Source organism: Clarias gariepinus, chromosome 22 (assembly GCF_024256425.1).
Source record: "Clarias gariepinus isolate MV-2021 ecotype Netherlands chromosome 22, CGAR_prim_01v2, whole genome shotgun sequence".
Lineage (NCBI taxonomy): Eukaryota > Metazoa > Chordata > Actinopteri > Siluriformes > Clariidae > Clarias > Clarias gariepinus.
In genome coordinates, this window is record NC_071121.1 from 18402871 (window position 1) to 18417131 (window position 14261).

General features: G+C 46.4%; 1 protein-coding gene across 2 annotated transcripts in view; it reads left to right on the top strand.

Annotated features, from left to right (window-relative positions):
- Nucleotides 1-7294, top strand: part of LOC128510803 (protein phosphatase 1 regulatory subunit 12A) — a 102517-nt gene extending 95223 nt beyond the window's left edge. For both annotated transcript variants that reach the window (XM_053483321.1, XM_053483320.1), the window contains exon 8: nucleotides 6439-7294. In XM_053483321.1, coding sequence (XP_053339296.1) covers nucleotides 6439-6464 — 26 coding nt within the window. In that variant the 3' untranslated portion in view covers nucleotides 6465-7294. The remainder of the gene's footprint in view (nucleotides 1-6438) is intronic.
- Nucleotides 7295-14261: the final 6967 nt, after the last annotated feature.

Below are 14261 nucleotides of genomic sequence, written 5' to 3' on the forward strand. Positions count from 1 at the left end.
TGTGATTGTTTACATTGATGACATCCTCATCTTTTCCAGATCTGAGGCTGAACACCACCAACACGTCACAAAGGTTCTCCAACGACTCCGTGAGTACCATCTCTTCCTTAAGGCTGAGAAATGCGCTTTCCATCAATCTTCCGTCCAATTTCTCGGTTACATCATTGACCAAAATAGGGTAAAGATGGATCAAGAGAAAGTTTCCGCCATCACCTCCTGGCCTCAACCCTCCAGTGTCAAGGAGCTCCAACGGTTCCTTGGATTTGCCAATTTCTATCGCAGATTTATACAGAACTTCAGTACCACGGCCAGTCCCTTAACCTCCCTACTCCGAGGAAAACCCAAAGCCCTTAAGTGGACCCCGGCAGCCACCGACGCCTTTCAACTGTTAAAGCAGGCATTCACCTCGGCGCCCATCCTTATACACCCCAACCCAGAACTCCCATTTGTAGTCGAAGTGGACGCCTCATCCAATGGTGTGGGAGCCATCCTGTCCCAGCAACTAGGAAGACCCTTAAGGCTCCATCCATGTGCGTTCTTTTCAAAAAAATTCACCCCAACTGAACAAAATTATGATATTGGAGATCGAGAACTGCTCACGATTAAGATGGCCCTGGACGCATGGAGACACTGGCTAGAGGGAGCCTTGCACCAGTTCCTCGTCTTGACCGATCATAAGAACCTACAATATTTGAGGGAGGCAAAAAGACTCAACCCACGACAAGCACGCTGGGCAATGTTCTTTTCCCGATTTAATTTCAAGATCTCCTATCGTGCAGGGTCAAAGAACCTCAAAGCCGACTCCCTCTCTCGACTACACTCCAACAGCATCACCAAGGACGATCCAGTTCCCATACTCCCAGAAAAACTTTTTGTCAACCCCATTCACTGGGAGCACCCTCAATCCGTGTCAGAACCAGCACCAACCAATCCCCAGAACTGTCCCCCCAATCGCCGGTTTATCCAGGAAGTGGATCGCAATCCACTCCTTCACTCAGTCCACGCTTCATTAGGCACAGGACACCCAGGAATCGAGCGTACACTCTCACTCCTGCAGTGTGTTCTCCTGTTTGTTTTCCCGTCTCCGTGGCTCTGTGTGTGTGGCGTGCGCACATCTCCCGCGCCGTTGTCTCAGTGTGCCCTCCGCTCCGACTGTGCCATCCCCAAATCTGCCATCCCCGAATCTCCACGTCGACCAGCTTCACCCCATGTAAAGTGACTGCCGATAAATTCCAGTAATTATCCTCTCAACCTCTGATCCGCTCAACCTTGACCCAACCGTGTTAGCTGAATAAATAAACATATCTTTCTTGAAAGACTTACCCTCCTGTGTCAGTCCGATTCTGTTACACACTCACACAGATAGGTTGATCCAAAAAGTGCAGTCAAGTTGAAAGCACATATTCTGAGGTTGTGATACTTCTGTTCTGGCAGTAAGTTCCAGAACTGTCCAGTCATGCCAGGTGTTGCCCTGGATTTGATCTCAATGTCATTTTGCAGTGTGAGAATCTCATTCTCAACAGCAGAGTTATCTAAGTGAAACAGTAATACAATTTTTGAGGCAATACTAACCACATCAATACTTGGACCAAATGGAAAACACAGATAGCTGGCAACAGGCTCAATGGATGCAAAATCTGTAAAGCGCCTCTCAAATTCTAACAAGATGCTCTGAACTTGCTCTTCATAACGAGCACTGTCAAGCTGCGCAAAGTCTTTGCCCTGACTCCGAAGTTCTGCCTGCATGTGAGGAAAGTTTCGCAGGTCACAGTGTTGCAGCCTACTTGAAAGCAGTTGTAGCTTGCTTTTAAATGTGTTCACTAAACTGATCATGTTGATTACATGTTTGTCTTTACCCTGCAGCTCCAAATTAAAATCATTCAGCAGGTCAGTGAGATCGGTCAGGAATGCTAAATCCAATAGCCACTGGTGGTCCTCTAACTGGGCGTATTCTGCATGTTTTGAAAGTTTCAGGAAATCTTTGATGTCAGGCAGCAACTCCCGGAATCTCGCTAAAAATTTACCTTTACTCAGCCATCTAACATCCGTGTGCAGGAGCAGGTCTGTGTGTTCTGCACCGGTCTCCTCCAAATGAGCACGGAATAACCTTCTCTGTAGACTTCTGGCCCGAACGGAACACACAATCTTCATTGCAACATCCATCACTTCTTTCATGTTTAAACTCCTACCACACAATGCCTGCTGGTGAATTATACAGTGGTAATTAAGGAAGTCTGGGAAGAATTCACTCTGTTTGCACTATGCAATGAACCCATTAGTACGGCCCACCATTGCTGGAGCACCATCCGTTGTGATAGAGATGAGTTTAAAGAGGGGCAGTTGGGTCTTGTTGACAAATTCCATGAAAGCTTGGAAAATATCTTCACCTCTAGCGTGTCCTTTCAATGGCAAAATGGTGAGCACCTCTTCTTTTGCACCCATGTCTCCAAAAACCATTCTAATGAAAACACACAGCTGTGCCACATCCACAACATCAGTCGACTCATCAAATTGAAGAGAAAAACATTCACACTGTTCAATATCCTTCCTTAACTGCGCCTCGACATCCTCTGCCATTCCCTCACATCGCCGTGTAACAGTGCCACGGGATAATTGCACGTCCTTAACGGCAGCTATAATATCATTTTTATTTTTGAAGTCACCAAATAGTGCGTCTGCAGCCTCTACAAATGCTTCTTTCACAAGTTCGCCATCCTTAAAAGACTTCTTGTGTTTTGCAAGAACGTGACTGACGCGATAAGATGCTATAGTTGCAGCCTTACCCTTGGTGTTTGGCCTGGTGAAAATGGACTGCTGTGCTGCTAACTGCCTCTTCAATTCCTGGACTTTTCGGGTGCGTAGAGCTGATTTAGCCGGGAAATCTGCATCGTAGCTTTTGTGCACAGTTTTGAAATGGCGCTCCAAATTGCCCTTCTTCGGTAAAGCCACACTCGCATTGCAAATAAGACAGATGGACTTCAAATTTGAATAAACAAAAAAATAATCCTCTTCCCAGTCTGAATGAAAATGATATGTTTTTGTTTTTTTTGCTTCTGCCATAGTTGCGTTTTACTTTGCTGAAGTTGCAGCTCTCTTTACTTCTCTACTTAAACAGGGAGTCCCTACTAATAAGGTAACGTGCCTATAGCTAAAACCCTGGCTGAATTCAGATTAGCGTACTAGCATACTACTCCCGCTATTTTTGCCATATATTTATATAACCACTAATTCCGCCGGTTTAAATTTTTGGCGCAGAGCTAAACGTAATCAGTGATCTTGTAAGGGTAAATAAAGAACTGTTTTTTTTTTTTTTTTAAATAAGTACAGCCTTTCTTTACTCAAGAAATATGTCTATAAAGGTTAATATTTTATGTATTTGAGATCACAGTGAAAAAAAAAAGGAGAAAGGCAGTTTACTCTCGCGATCGACTGGAAAGCTGTCTGCGATCGACTGGTCGACCGCAATCGACTGGTTGGGCACCCCTGGTCTAGAGTGATTATGCAAAATTAAGTTAGAAAAGTAGATCGCCTTAGCTGATTTGGCAGCTCTCTGATGAGCCGATAAACCGTCTTTAAACAGCTGTAAAAAAATGTTTAAGTTGTCTTTTTTTCACTTTTGCTCAGCCTTTCTACAAGTCTGTCTCAGTAGCCGAGTCTCCGAAGTGGTATGCCACACTTCAGATTTAGGTTTAAGCTTAAGAGGCTTCAGAGGGGCAATTTCATCCATTACCACAAGCCAGGCATTTTGTAAGAGACTGAGATGTTTGTCCGCATCCAAGTCTGATAACGGGAAGTCCAAAAGTAGATGGGAGCAAGACTTGTGAAACACTGACTAAAATTTATGTCAAACTGAGGGGAATAAATCCTAGACAAAGATCTCACTTTAGAAGAAGCAAGAGGAAGGCTAAGAAGACACATGGAAAATAGAACAGGCTTATGATCAGAGAGCATATAATCAGAAACTGATTACTTTTTCAATTACAGTACTTGTTCCTACGATATACTGTAGCACCTGGCCGCCACGCCATCCCTGCAATAGCACATCCGCTGGGCGAGGCGTTCTCAGAAGAGAGACCAGATACGTTTTTAGTTTCACCAACTTTCCTCCCCGCTTTTCACGACGGTGTTGTTTCTTTTACAGAGGAGGCCAGGTAAAACATATTTAATTTTGTGTTTGTATGCGTGTTTGTACAGCGCGCGTATACTCTATTATAACACGTGTGCACGTGTAAAGCAAAAGAAAGTCTCATTAGAAAGGTTGAATTATGCTCATAATCCAAGGTTCCACTGTACTTAAATAATCTTGTGCATTACATTAGTCACAGCTGGCTGCTAATTACTTACTGAATGATTGTTAAATCATAATGGGCTCTTTTAATGGGTGTACTTATTTTTCTCGACCTGGTTTATGAATGTCGGCTTTATTTGTATTGACATAAGTTTTTTTTGGTTGTTTATTTAGATGGTGGTGAGGACCAAACTATTTTAAGCCTTAAAAATGAAACCACCAAAAATGAAGGAGGGCTTAAACAAAATTGATCATTTTAAAAAACAAGTTTAACTTGTACTATTAGTATCTCCCTAAAAAAACATCTAGATTAAGTAAGAGGTTATTATATATATATAGTAGTGCACAGGTGTACCTTATACTGCCCACAATAAAAGGCCACCCTGGAATGTGCAGTTTTGTCTCACAGAAAAATGCCACAAGCATTGAGGGAGCGTGCAATTGGCATGCTGACAGCAGGAATGTCAACCAGATCTGTTGCTTGTGCATTGAATGTTCATTTCTCCACCATAAGCCGTCTCCAAAGGCGTTTCAGAGAATATGGCAGTACATCCAACCGGCCTCACAACCGCAGACCACACGTAACCACACCAGCCCAGGACCTCCACATCCAGCAGGTTCACCTCCAAGATCGTCTGAGACCAGCCACTCAGACAGCTGCTGAAACAATTGGTTTGCATAACCAAACAATTTCTGCACAAACTGTCAGAAACCGTCTCAGGGAAGCTCAACTGCATGCTCGTCGTCCTCATCGGGATCTTGACCTGACTCCAGCTCGTCGCCGTAACAGACTTGAGTGGGCAAATGCTCACATTCGATGGCGTCTGGCACGTTGGAGAGGTGTTTTCTTCACGGATTAATCTCGGTTTACATTGTTCAGGGCAGATGGCAGACAGCGTGTGTGGCGTCGTGTGGGTGAGCGCTTTGCTGATGTCAATGTTGTGGATCGAGTGGCCCATGGTGGTGGTGGGGTTATGGTATGGGCAGGCATCTGTTATGGACGAAGAACACAGGTACATTTTATTGATGGCATTTTGAATGCACAGAGATACCGTGATGAGATCCTGAGGCCCATTGCTGTGCCATACATCCATGAACATCACCTCATGTTTCAGCAAGATAATGCACGGCCCCATGTTGCAAGGATCTGTACACAGTTCTTGGAAGCTGAAAATGTCCCAGTTCTTGCATGGCCAACATACTCACCGGACATGTCACCCGTTGAGCATGTTTGGGATGTGCTTGACCGGCGTATACGACAGCGTGTACCAGTTCCCACTAATATCCAACAACTTCGCACAGCCATTGAAGAGGAGTGGACCAACATTCCACAATTGACAATCTGATAAACTCTATGCAAAGAAGATGTGTTGCACTGCATGAGGCAAATGGTAGTCACACCAGATACTGACCGGTTCTGAGTCCCCAGACCCCCAATAAAGCAAAAAAACTGCACATTCCAGGGTGGCCTTTTATTGTGGGCAGTATAAGGTATACCTGTGCACTACTCATGATGTCAGATCAGCATCTTGATGTGGCACACCTGTGAGGTGGGATGGATTATCTCAGCAAAGCAGAAGTGCTCACTATCACACATTTAGACTGATTTGTGAACAATGTTTGAGAGAAATGGTAATATTGCGTATTTGGAATGAATTTTAGATCTTTAAGCCCATCTCATGAAAAATCGGAGCAGAAACAAAGGTGTTGCGTTTATATTTTTGTTGAGTGTGTGTATATATATATATACATATATATGTAAATTTATGACAGTTGAAGTTAGAGCCTTTATAACAATGGCAAAGAATTTATCCCATGCATATTTTGTAACACTTATTTTAGGGAGTTATACTGTACTTTACATTTACATTTTAGGCATTTGGCTGACACGCTTATCCAGAGTGACTTACAAAAGTGCTATGAAGTTTTTATAATTGGCTAGACGCTTACAATGATTACTAGGTTACTAACTAAGTATAAACAGTATAAATGTTTGTTGGAACATTTTTTTTCCCCCCTTCTTCTTTTTGGGTTTGTGTGTTTTACTTGAAATATCTATGAATTTAGTTATCGCTTAAAGATTTTTTTCTACTTTACCATGTAAAGACTGCCAGAGACTAAGTATTTTAAATCTTTCTGAATTTTCTTAGGTTTTGACAGACCTGAAGTCAGATAACCAGCGCCTAAAGGATGAGAATGGGACTTTAATCAGAGTGATCAGCAAACTTTCCAAATGAGGCATTATGAAGATTCACACTGAGATTTACTGACTTGAAGGACTTCACTTACTTCCTATCAACCACACAATGGATAAATGTTTTCCGCTGTCTCCTAGAACCCTACTCTCTTTAAATTTGCCTTTTGATGAAAAATATTACAAAGATAACATGATTGACCTCAAATGAACTGCTTACTGTTTGTAGCCATTTGATTAACATGACAGTTATAACACGTCAAGGTAGAAAACAATTTATTTGCAAAATAAAGGCTAATTAACCAAAAGATAAACAGACACTTGTTTGTTTTTACCATGTTTTAAATGCTTTTTCTGTAATTACAGGTTGAAGTCTTTTAGGATATGACTAAAAGACAGATCAGCCTTGTACATCTAGATCCTAATATTTTTTTTTATTCGTGAATTAAATTACACCACACTGCCATGTAATTTTTTACTTAGAAGTTATTTATTAATTGATTGGTTATATTTACAACTACCATAAGAGCCTTTTATTAATGTGCTTATTCTAATACGTAATTGTTCTTTTACCAAGACATTCATAGCCAGGATGAAATATTACACATCATATACATTTTAGCAGTTATATACTATACAGTATGTAGCTAATACAGCTATGTTGCAGCTATACACAATTTACTACGAGATATTAATATTTAATACAAGATTCTTTTCTCTGTTTGTCTCCTTATCATTTTGCCAACAACTGAAAATGAAGTGCATTAATATTTCATGAACAATTAAATATTCCTCACGTTTCGGAACATCAACAGTGGCATCTTTTTTTTTTTTTGGGAGGGGGGGGGGAGGTTAGGGATTTTCCCACATTTTATTACTAATTTAGACATATCTAATTTCTCCCCATCACTGGGGGCTCCCACATTAAGGCTACTACTACCAGTCAGTGGGGAGGGTCAAAGACTATCACGTTTCCTCCGAACCACGTGACACCAACCGATCCCATCTTTTCGAACTGCTCGCTCACGCACCGTTCGGGGCAGTGAACTCGCCATGTTCAGATGATAGGGCAAGCACTTTACCACTGCACCACTCGGAGGCTCAACAGTGGTATCCTTAAGTCAATTAAAAGGTTATACCACATAATTAGGTTAAAAAATTGCAGCTGCATGGGGCATCAGTTCATTCTTTCAAGGATTAATAAGCTGCAGCTCCTTTATAGCTGCACGTAGTAGCGGATTAACTACAATGTTTCACTTGATTTTAACGAATTCATAATCACAGTACTAAAATTACAGTACAAATTTAAGCAAAGTGAACGTTAAGCCTTTAGATTTTATTGTGTAATTAGAAAAGCTACACATGAAGGTTTTTTGTCATCTTATATTTTGTGTTCTTTAAATTTGTAGTAGATTTATTAAGTGAAATTAATAAAATTAAATGAACTAAACACTCGCCTCACAGACATGAAAAATATATACTTACAGAAAGCGAAATGTCTGCTTTTATATAAACTAACGGGAAAAAAAATCATCTTATGTAATTTGCATAAAACATGAATTATTGGTGCATCCACTGCTGCGGAGATGACGCGATGACATGATCACCTTCATCACAGCTGAAACCAAAGACATCAACTTATCAATAAATTATTAAAATGGCCAGTCAGTTGCCTTGCTATTTTCTTGGAGGCATTTATAATCATTAGTCTACTTTTGCGGGTGCAGTGTTTAACCCCATACCCGTTAAACGGCGTATTCAAAATGTAGTTGGTTGTATGTTATGCACTTAGTGAGTGTGCATGTGTGTGGTTCTAAAAATAGCAAATAACAATTACGCATTATTAACAACATCTTTATGAAATTAGTGCCCATATACATTAATTCAATAACTAAACAGTAACCAAACAACACTGTAATATATAGGTAATCACTGGGATAATCAAAGCAATAACTACCACAAGCACATATGGTATAATATAATACAAAGTGTGTCACAGATCGTAACTAACATTACTGATTAACTATTTAAATAAGCAACTATATAATAAACAATATAGCCAGAATATCTTCAACAGGCAACATAATACCACGTATTATGTTAATAATGCCACGTGCATATCAGGTAACTAGGAGAATTTGTATCAATCTAACATTGACCAGAAATCTCAATAACACACCAATGTGGTAACCTTTATTATTGAACAGGGAAATAAGAATGAAAACTTACTATATCGCATTAACGCACATAATCTGCTATATTAAATCACTGTACAGCCGGGGTTATGCCATAAGCCGGGGTTAAGCCGGGGTTATGCCGGGGGGGGGGGGGGGGGGGGGGGCATTTCATGGTAAAAACAGCTGTGCAACAAAATGCCCCCCCCCCCCCCCCCCCCCTGTCTAACTCTGTTTAGGAAAAAGTCACAGACACCAAACCCGCAGCACTTACTGGTATAAGCCCTGAATTTATATGGAGCTGGGACACAGTGTATAACATTTAGGAAGGAGGGCATTTTATGGTAAACAGCTGTACAATACCCCCACACACCCAAATTAATTGGAAAAAGGTTACATTCCCCAACATATACATACACACACACTCAGCAAAAAAAATAAGCCCTGTGTTTATGTGGCTGAATTTATATGGAGCTGGGACACAGTGTATAACATTTAGGAAGGAGGGCATTTTATGGTAAACAGCTGTACAGTACCCCCACACACCCGAATTAATTAGAAAAAGGTTACATTCCCCAACATATACATACACACACACTCGGCAAAAAAAATAAACGTCCTCTGACTTTAACTGTTTTTACTTTCAGTAAACTTAATGTGTAAATATTTGTATGCACACTAAGAGAGTCAACATAAGACATAAACAAAAAATGTTTCACAATGTGTCCCAGAATGAAGGGAGGCTTAAAATCAAAAGTACCAGTCAGTGTCACACACACCCGTTTTGCGACCGGCACTAGGACCCGGAAGTAGAACGGTCGCTGAAACAGGAAGCATAAAAGGAGCCAAGATGGCGCTTCACATCACTCAGTCATTGAGTTCGCCCGATGCTGGTTCAGATCGCCTGTCTGCCATTTTGTGAGTACTCACTTTTCTTGGGTCTACTTTCTGATTCGAGTGTGTGTTTATAGGACGCGGGTTAAATTTGTGTTTTTCCCTTGCTCCCCTTTCGTGAGAGTCCTTAGACTAAATCGCGTGGTTATCCTGCCTACTCGCGTGCTTCCGCGTTTGGGTTTACCATCCACGCTACAAAGGGCTAACCGCTAAGTGCTAAGTCTTCTGATCATTCCGGTTAGTTCGTGACAGAATGACTGAGTCCTCCGCGGTAAACCCAGCGGATTATGCGCACCTTTGCGACGTGGTTGATCGGCACGCCGAGCTAATCAACAAGCTAAACGGAGAGCTCGCTACTCTTCGCCGGAGCGTCCAAGACGTCGCGGCCTTGCGCCGCGAGGTGGCGGAGCTCCGGCAGGAGAACGCGGCCCTTCGCGAGGCTGTTGCTAGCGCGGCTAACCGTTCGCCTGCCGCAGCGGCCGCAGCTCCGCCCCCCCTCCCCCCTCCTACTTCTGATGTCTTTCTTGCTCTACCGGATAAGTGGGATGGCACGGACGGGAGATGCAGTGTTTTTCTAACTGCTCTCGATCTAGTGTTTGAGTTCAATGCCACCAAATACTCCACCGATCGATTGCGCATTGCTCTCCTTGTCTCGTTGCTGTCGGGGCAGGCAGCTGAGTGGGCCACGGCAGTTCTTCGTGCTGACTCGGATACCGCCCATTCCTACAATGAATTCACCCGTCAGCTGAAGTTAACATTCGAACACCCTGCGGGCGAGGTGGAGACCGACACCAAGCTGTACCACCTGCGGCAGGGAAGTTCGTCCGTGAGCCGCTACACGGCTGATTTCCGCACTCTCGCCGTACAAGCCACCTGGGGAGACGCCGCGCTCCGGACCACCTATTACGAGGGGTTGGCTTCTAGGATAAAAGACGAGCTAGCCGGGCGGGAGCTTCCTGCCACCTTGGAGGGTTTGATTCAACTCGCCCTCCGAATTGACCAACGCCTCCTATCTCGCCCGAAGCCAGCCCCGAGAACCCTGCCGCCAACACCCACCTTCGCGTTTTCCACTCCACGAACCCCAACCACAGTCACCTCCACTACTCATGGACCTGTCGGTTCTCCACCTCCTGCCGTGGTTGACACCGGAGCCGGGGAACCCATGCAGTTAGGACGCGCCTCCTTGACCGCTGCAGAACGGGAACGGCGATTCAGGGAGGGACTCTGTGCCTACTGCGGGTCAGGAGCCCACCACAGAGCCATCTGTCCTCTCCGGCCGGGAAACGCCCAGACCCGGTGAGCGAGGGGAAGAGCTCACCGGGTCGCCTCCAACTCTTCGCCACCACGACCAACATCTCCCGTCTCACGGTCCAAGTAAGCCTCCAGTTTGGCCACAAACGAGTCAGGAGCACCGCGTTCATCGACTCCGGTGCCGCAGGTAACTTCATTGACTCTTCCTATGCCAAAGAACTGGGGGTAAAAACTGAGGCGTTATCCCAGCCCGTTCGCATCACTTCTGTAGATGGCCGGCCCCTATCATCCAGCCCTATCACCACCCAGACAGAACCCATTACCCTGATCATCCAGCAACATCACGAACAGGTTCAATTTCATCTAACATCCGTTTCATCACCACCCATCATCCTTGGACATCCGTGGCTGTTACAACATGACCCTCTCATATCCTGGACTCAGAACCGGATTCTACAATGGGGACCGGCCTGCAGCGAACTTTGCCTACCGGCATCGGCTGGGACGTGCCCTAGGGGGTCCGAGGCCCCCGATGTCGACACCAACGCCATCCCTCCAGCATATCGAGACCTGGCTGAAGTGTTCTGCAAGAGACGCGCCATCCATCTTCCACCTCATCGCCCCTACGACCTGGCGATTGACCTCCAGCCGGGCTCGACTCCCCCCCGCGGCCATTTATACTCTCTCACACCCACCGAGACACGGGCGATGGAGGAATACGTGTCGAATGCCCTTCGCCAAGGTACCATCAGGCCCTCCTCCTCGCCCGCCGCCGCGGGGTTCTTCTTTGTAAAGAAGAAAGGGGGTGAACTTCGCCCATGTGTCGATTATCGGGGGCTAAACAACATTACCATCAAAAACCGACACCCTCTGCCTCTTACCAACTCTGCCCTGGACGCCCTCTCTGGTGCCACCATTTTCACGAAGTTGGACCTTCGGAGCGCCTACAACTTGGTGCGTATCAGAGAGGGCGATGAGTGGAAGACGGCCTTCATCACTCCCACTGGACATTATGAAAGTCTTGTTATCCCCTTCGGACTCTGTAATGCTCCTGCCGCCTTTCAAAGTTTCATAAATGATGTCCTGCGAGACATGTTGGGGCGGTGGGCATTCGTCTATCTGGACGACATCCTGATATACTCACGAACAGTTGAAGAACATACCCAACACGTCAGGGCGGTCCTTAAGAGATTGCTCGCCCATCAACTGTATTGTAAGTTGGAGAAGTGCGCTTTTCACGAGCGCTCCACCACGTTCCTGGGCTTTGTCATCTCGCCCCAGGGTGTGGCCATGGACCCGCAGAAACTGGAAGCTGTGCGTCAGTGGCCCCTACCCAAGACCCTTAAGCAGCTTCAACGGTTCCTCGGGTTTGCGAATTTCTATCGTCGCTTCATCCGGGACTACAGTACAGTTGCAGCACCCCTAACTGCCCTGACCCGTCCATCGTCTCATCACTTCCACCTCAACTCCACCGCCATCTCCGCCTTCCACGAATTATGTCGACGTTTCACCTCCGCTCCAATCCTTCTCCATCCAGATATCAACAAACAATTCGTTGTGGAGGTGGACGCTTCGGATGTGGGCGCCGGAGCTGTTCTCTCCCAGCGAGGTCCAGATCAGAAGTTACACCCTTGTGGCTTCTTCTCCAAAAAATTTGATCCCACTCAACAGCGATACGGAGTAGGGGACCGCGAGCTGTTGTCCATAAAGTGGGCATTGGAGGAATGGCGACACTGGCTCCAGGGCGCCAGCGAGCCGTTCATCATCTGGACCGACCACCAGAATCTGATCACCATCCAGAACATCAAGCAGCTCAACCCGAGGCAGGCGCGGTGGGCCCTGTTTTTTGAACATTATAACTTCCATCTGTCCTATCGCCCGGGGTCCAAGAACACCAAGGCCGATGCCCTCTCCAGACAATATGAGGGGGAAGCCACCCGGGCGGAACCCGCGCCTGTCCTCCCCTCCTCAAAAATCATCGCACCTCTCCACTGGGATCTAGAGACCAGAGTCCGCCAGGCACAGGCAGCGGAGACCGAACCGGCAGGTGTGCCGCCTGGACGACTCTACGTGCCTCAAGCGGTCAGGAGCGACGTCATGGAGTGGGGCCACTCGTCACCCATCTCTGGACACCCCGGCACCAGACGCACCCTCCAGTTCGTCCAACGCGCCTTCTGGTGGCCCTCCATGATCCAGGACATCGAAGAGTTCGTTCAGGCGTGCCCAGTGTGCGCCAGGGCCAAGACCACCAACCAGCCGACACCTGGTGAGCTCCAGCCACTACCGGTTCCTCGCCGACCCTGGACGCACATTGCCGTCGACTTCATCACGGGCCTGCCGGCTTCAGAAGAAAAGACGACCATTATGACCATCGTGGATCGGTTCTCCAAAGCTGTGCACCTGGTGGCTCTTCCCGGACTCCCGTCAGCTAAAGAGACAGCCGAGCTGATTCTAGAGCACGTAGTCCGTTTGCATGGGTTCCCAAAAGACATCGTCTCGGACAGGGGGCCCCAGTTCACTGCCCGGTTCTGGAAGGCCTTCTGCCGTCTGATTAATTCCACCTGCAGTCTGTCATCAGGATACCACCCTCAGACTAATGGTCAGACGGAGCGGACCAACCAACAACTGGAGCGCTATCTCAGATGTTTTGTTGCCGATCGTCAGCGCTCCTGGGCCCGCTATCTCTTATGGGCTGAGCTATCTCACAACCTCCATGTTTCTTCAGCCACAAATCTCAGTCCATTCGAGGTATGCCACGGTTTCCAGCCTTCGATGTTCGAACATCAAGAACCGGAGGTTGACGTACCGTCGGCCCAACAGTTGGTTCGCAGGTGTCGGCGGCTGTGGAGACAAGCTAATCAAGCTATCCAAAGGGCCAACCACCGCTACGCTACGCAACATCGCCGCCGACACCCACCGGGACGAATGTATAATGTAGGTGACAAGGTATGGCTGTCAACAAAGAATTTGCATCTCCGCACAGAATCAAAGAAACTGTCACCCAGATTCATCGGCCCATACCGCATTACACTCCGCATCAACCCTGTCACCTACCGGCTCCAGCTGCCTGCGGCGCTCCGAATCCATCCGGTTTTCCACACGTCACAGCTTAAACCCTTCACCACTTCTCCTATGGTTCCACCCTCCCCCCCTGCTCCTCCTCCCCGAATCATTGACGGTGGTCCTGCTTACACCGTACGTCGGATCCTCGATTCGCGCCCTAGGGGCCGAGGCACCCAATACCTGGTCGACTGGGAAGGCTATGGTCCCGAGGAGCGATCTTGGATTCCGGCCCGGTTTATTCTCGACCCGGAACTTATCAGGGACTACCGTCGCCGGGTATCCTCCACCCCAGGACCGTCGGGAGTCGGTCCTGGACAGGGGGGTACTGTCACACACACCCGTTTTGCGACCGGCACTAGGACCCGGAAGTAGAACGGTCGCTGAAACAGGAAGCATA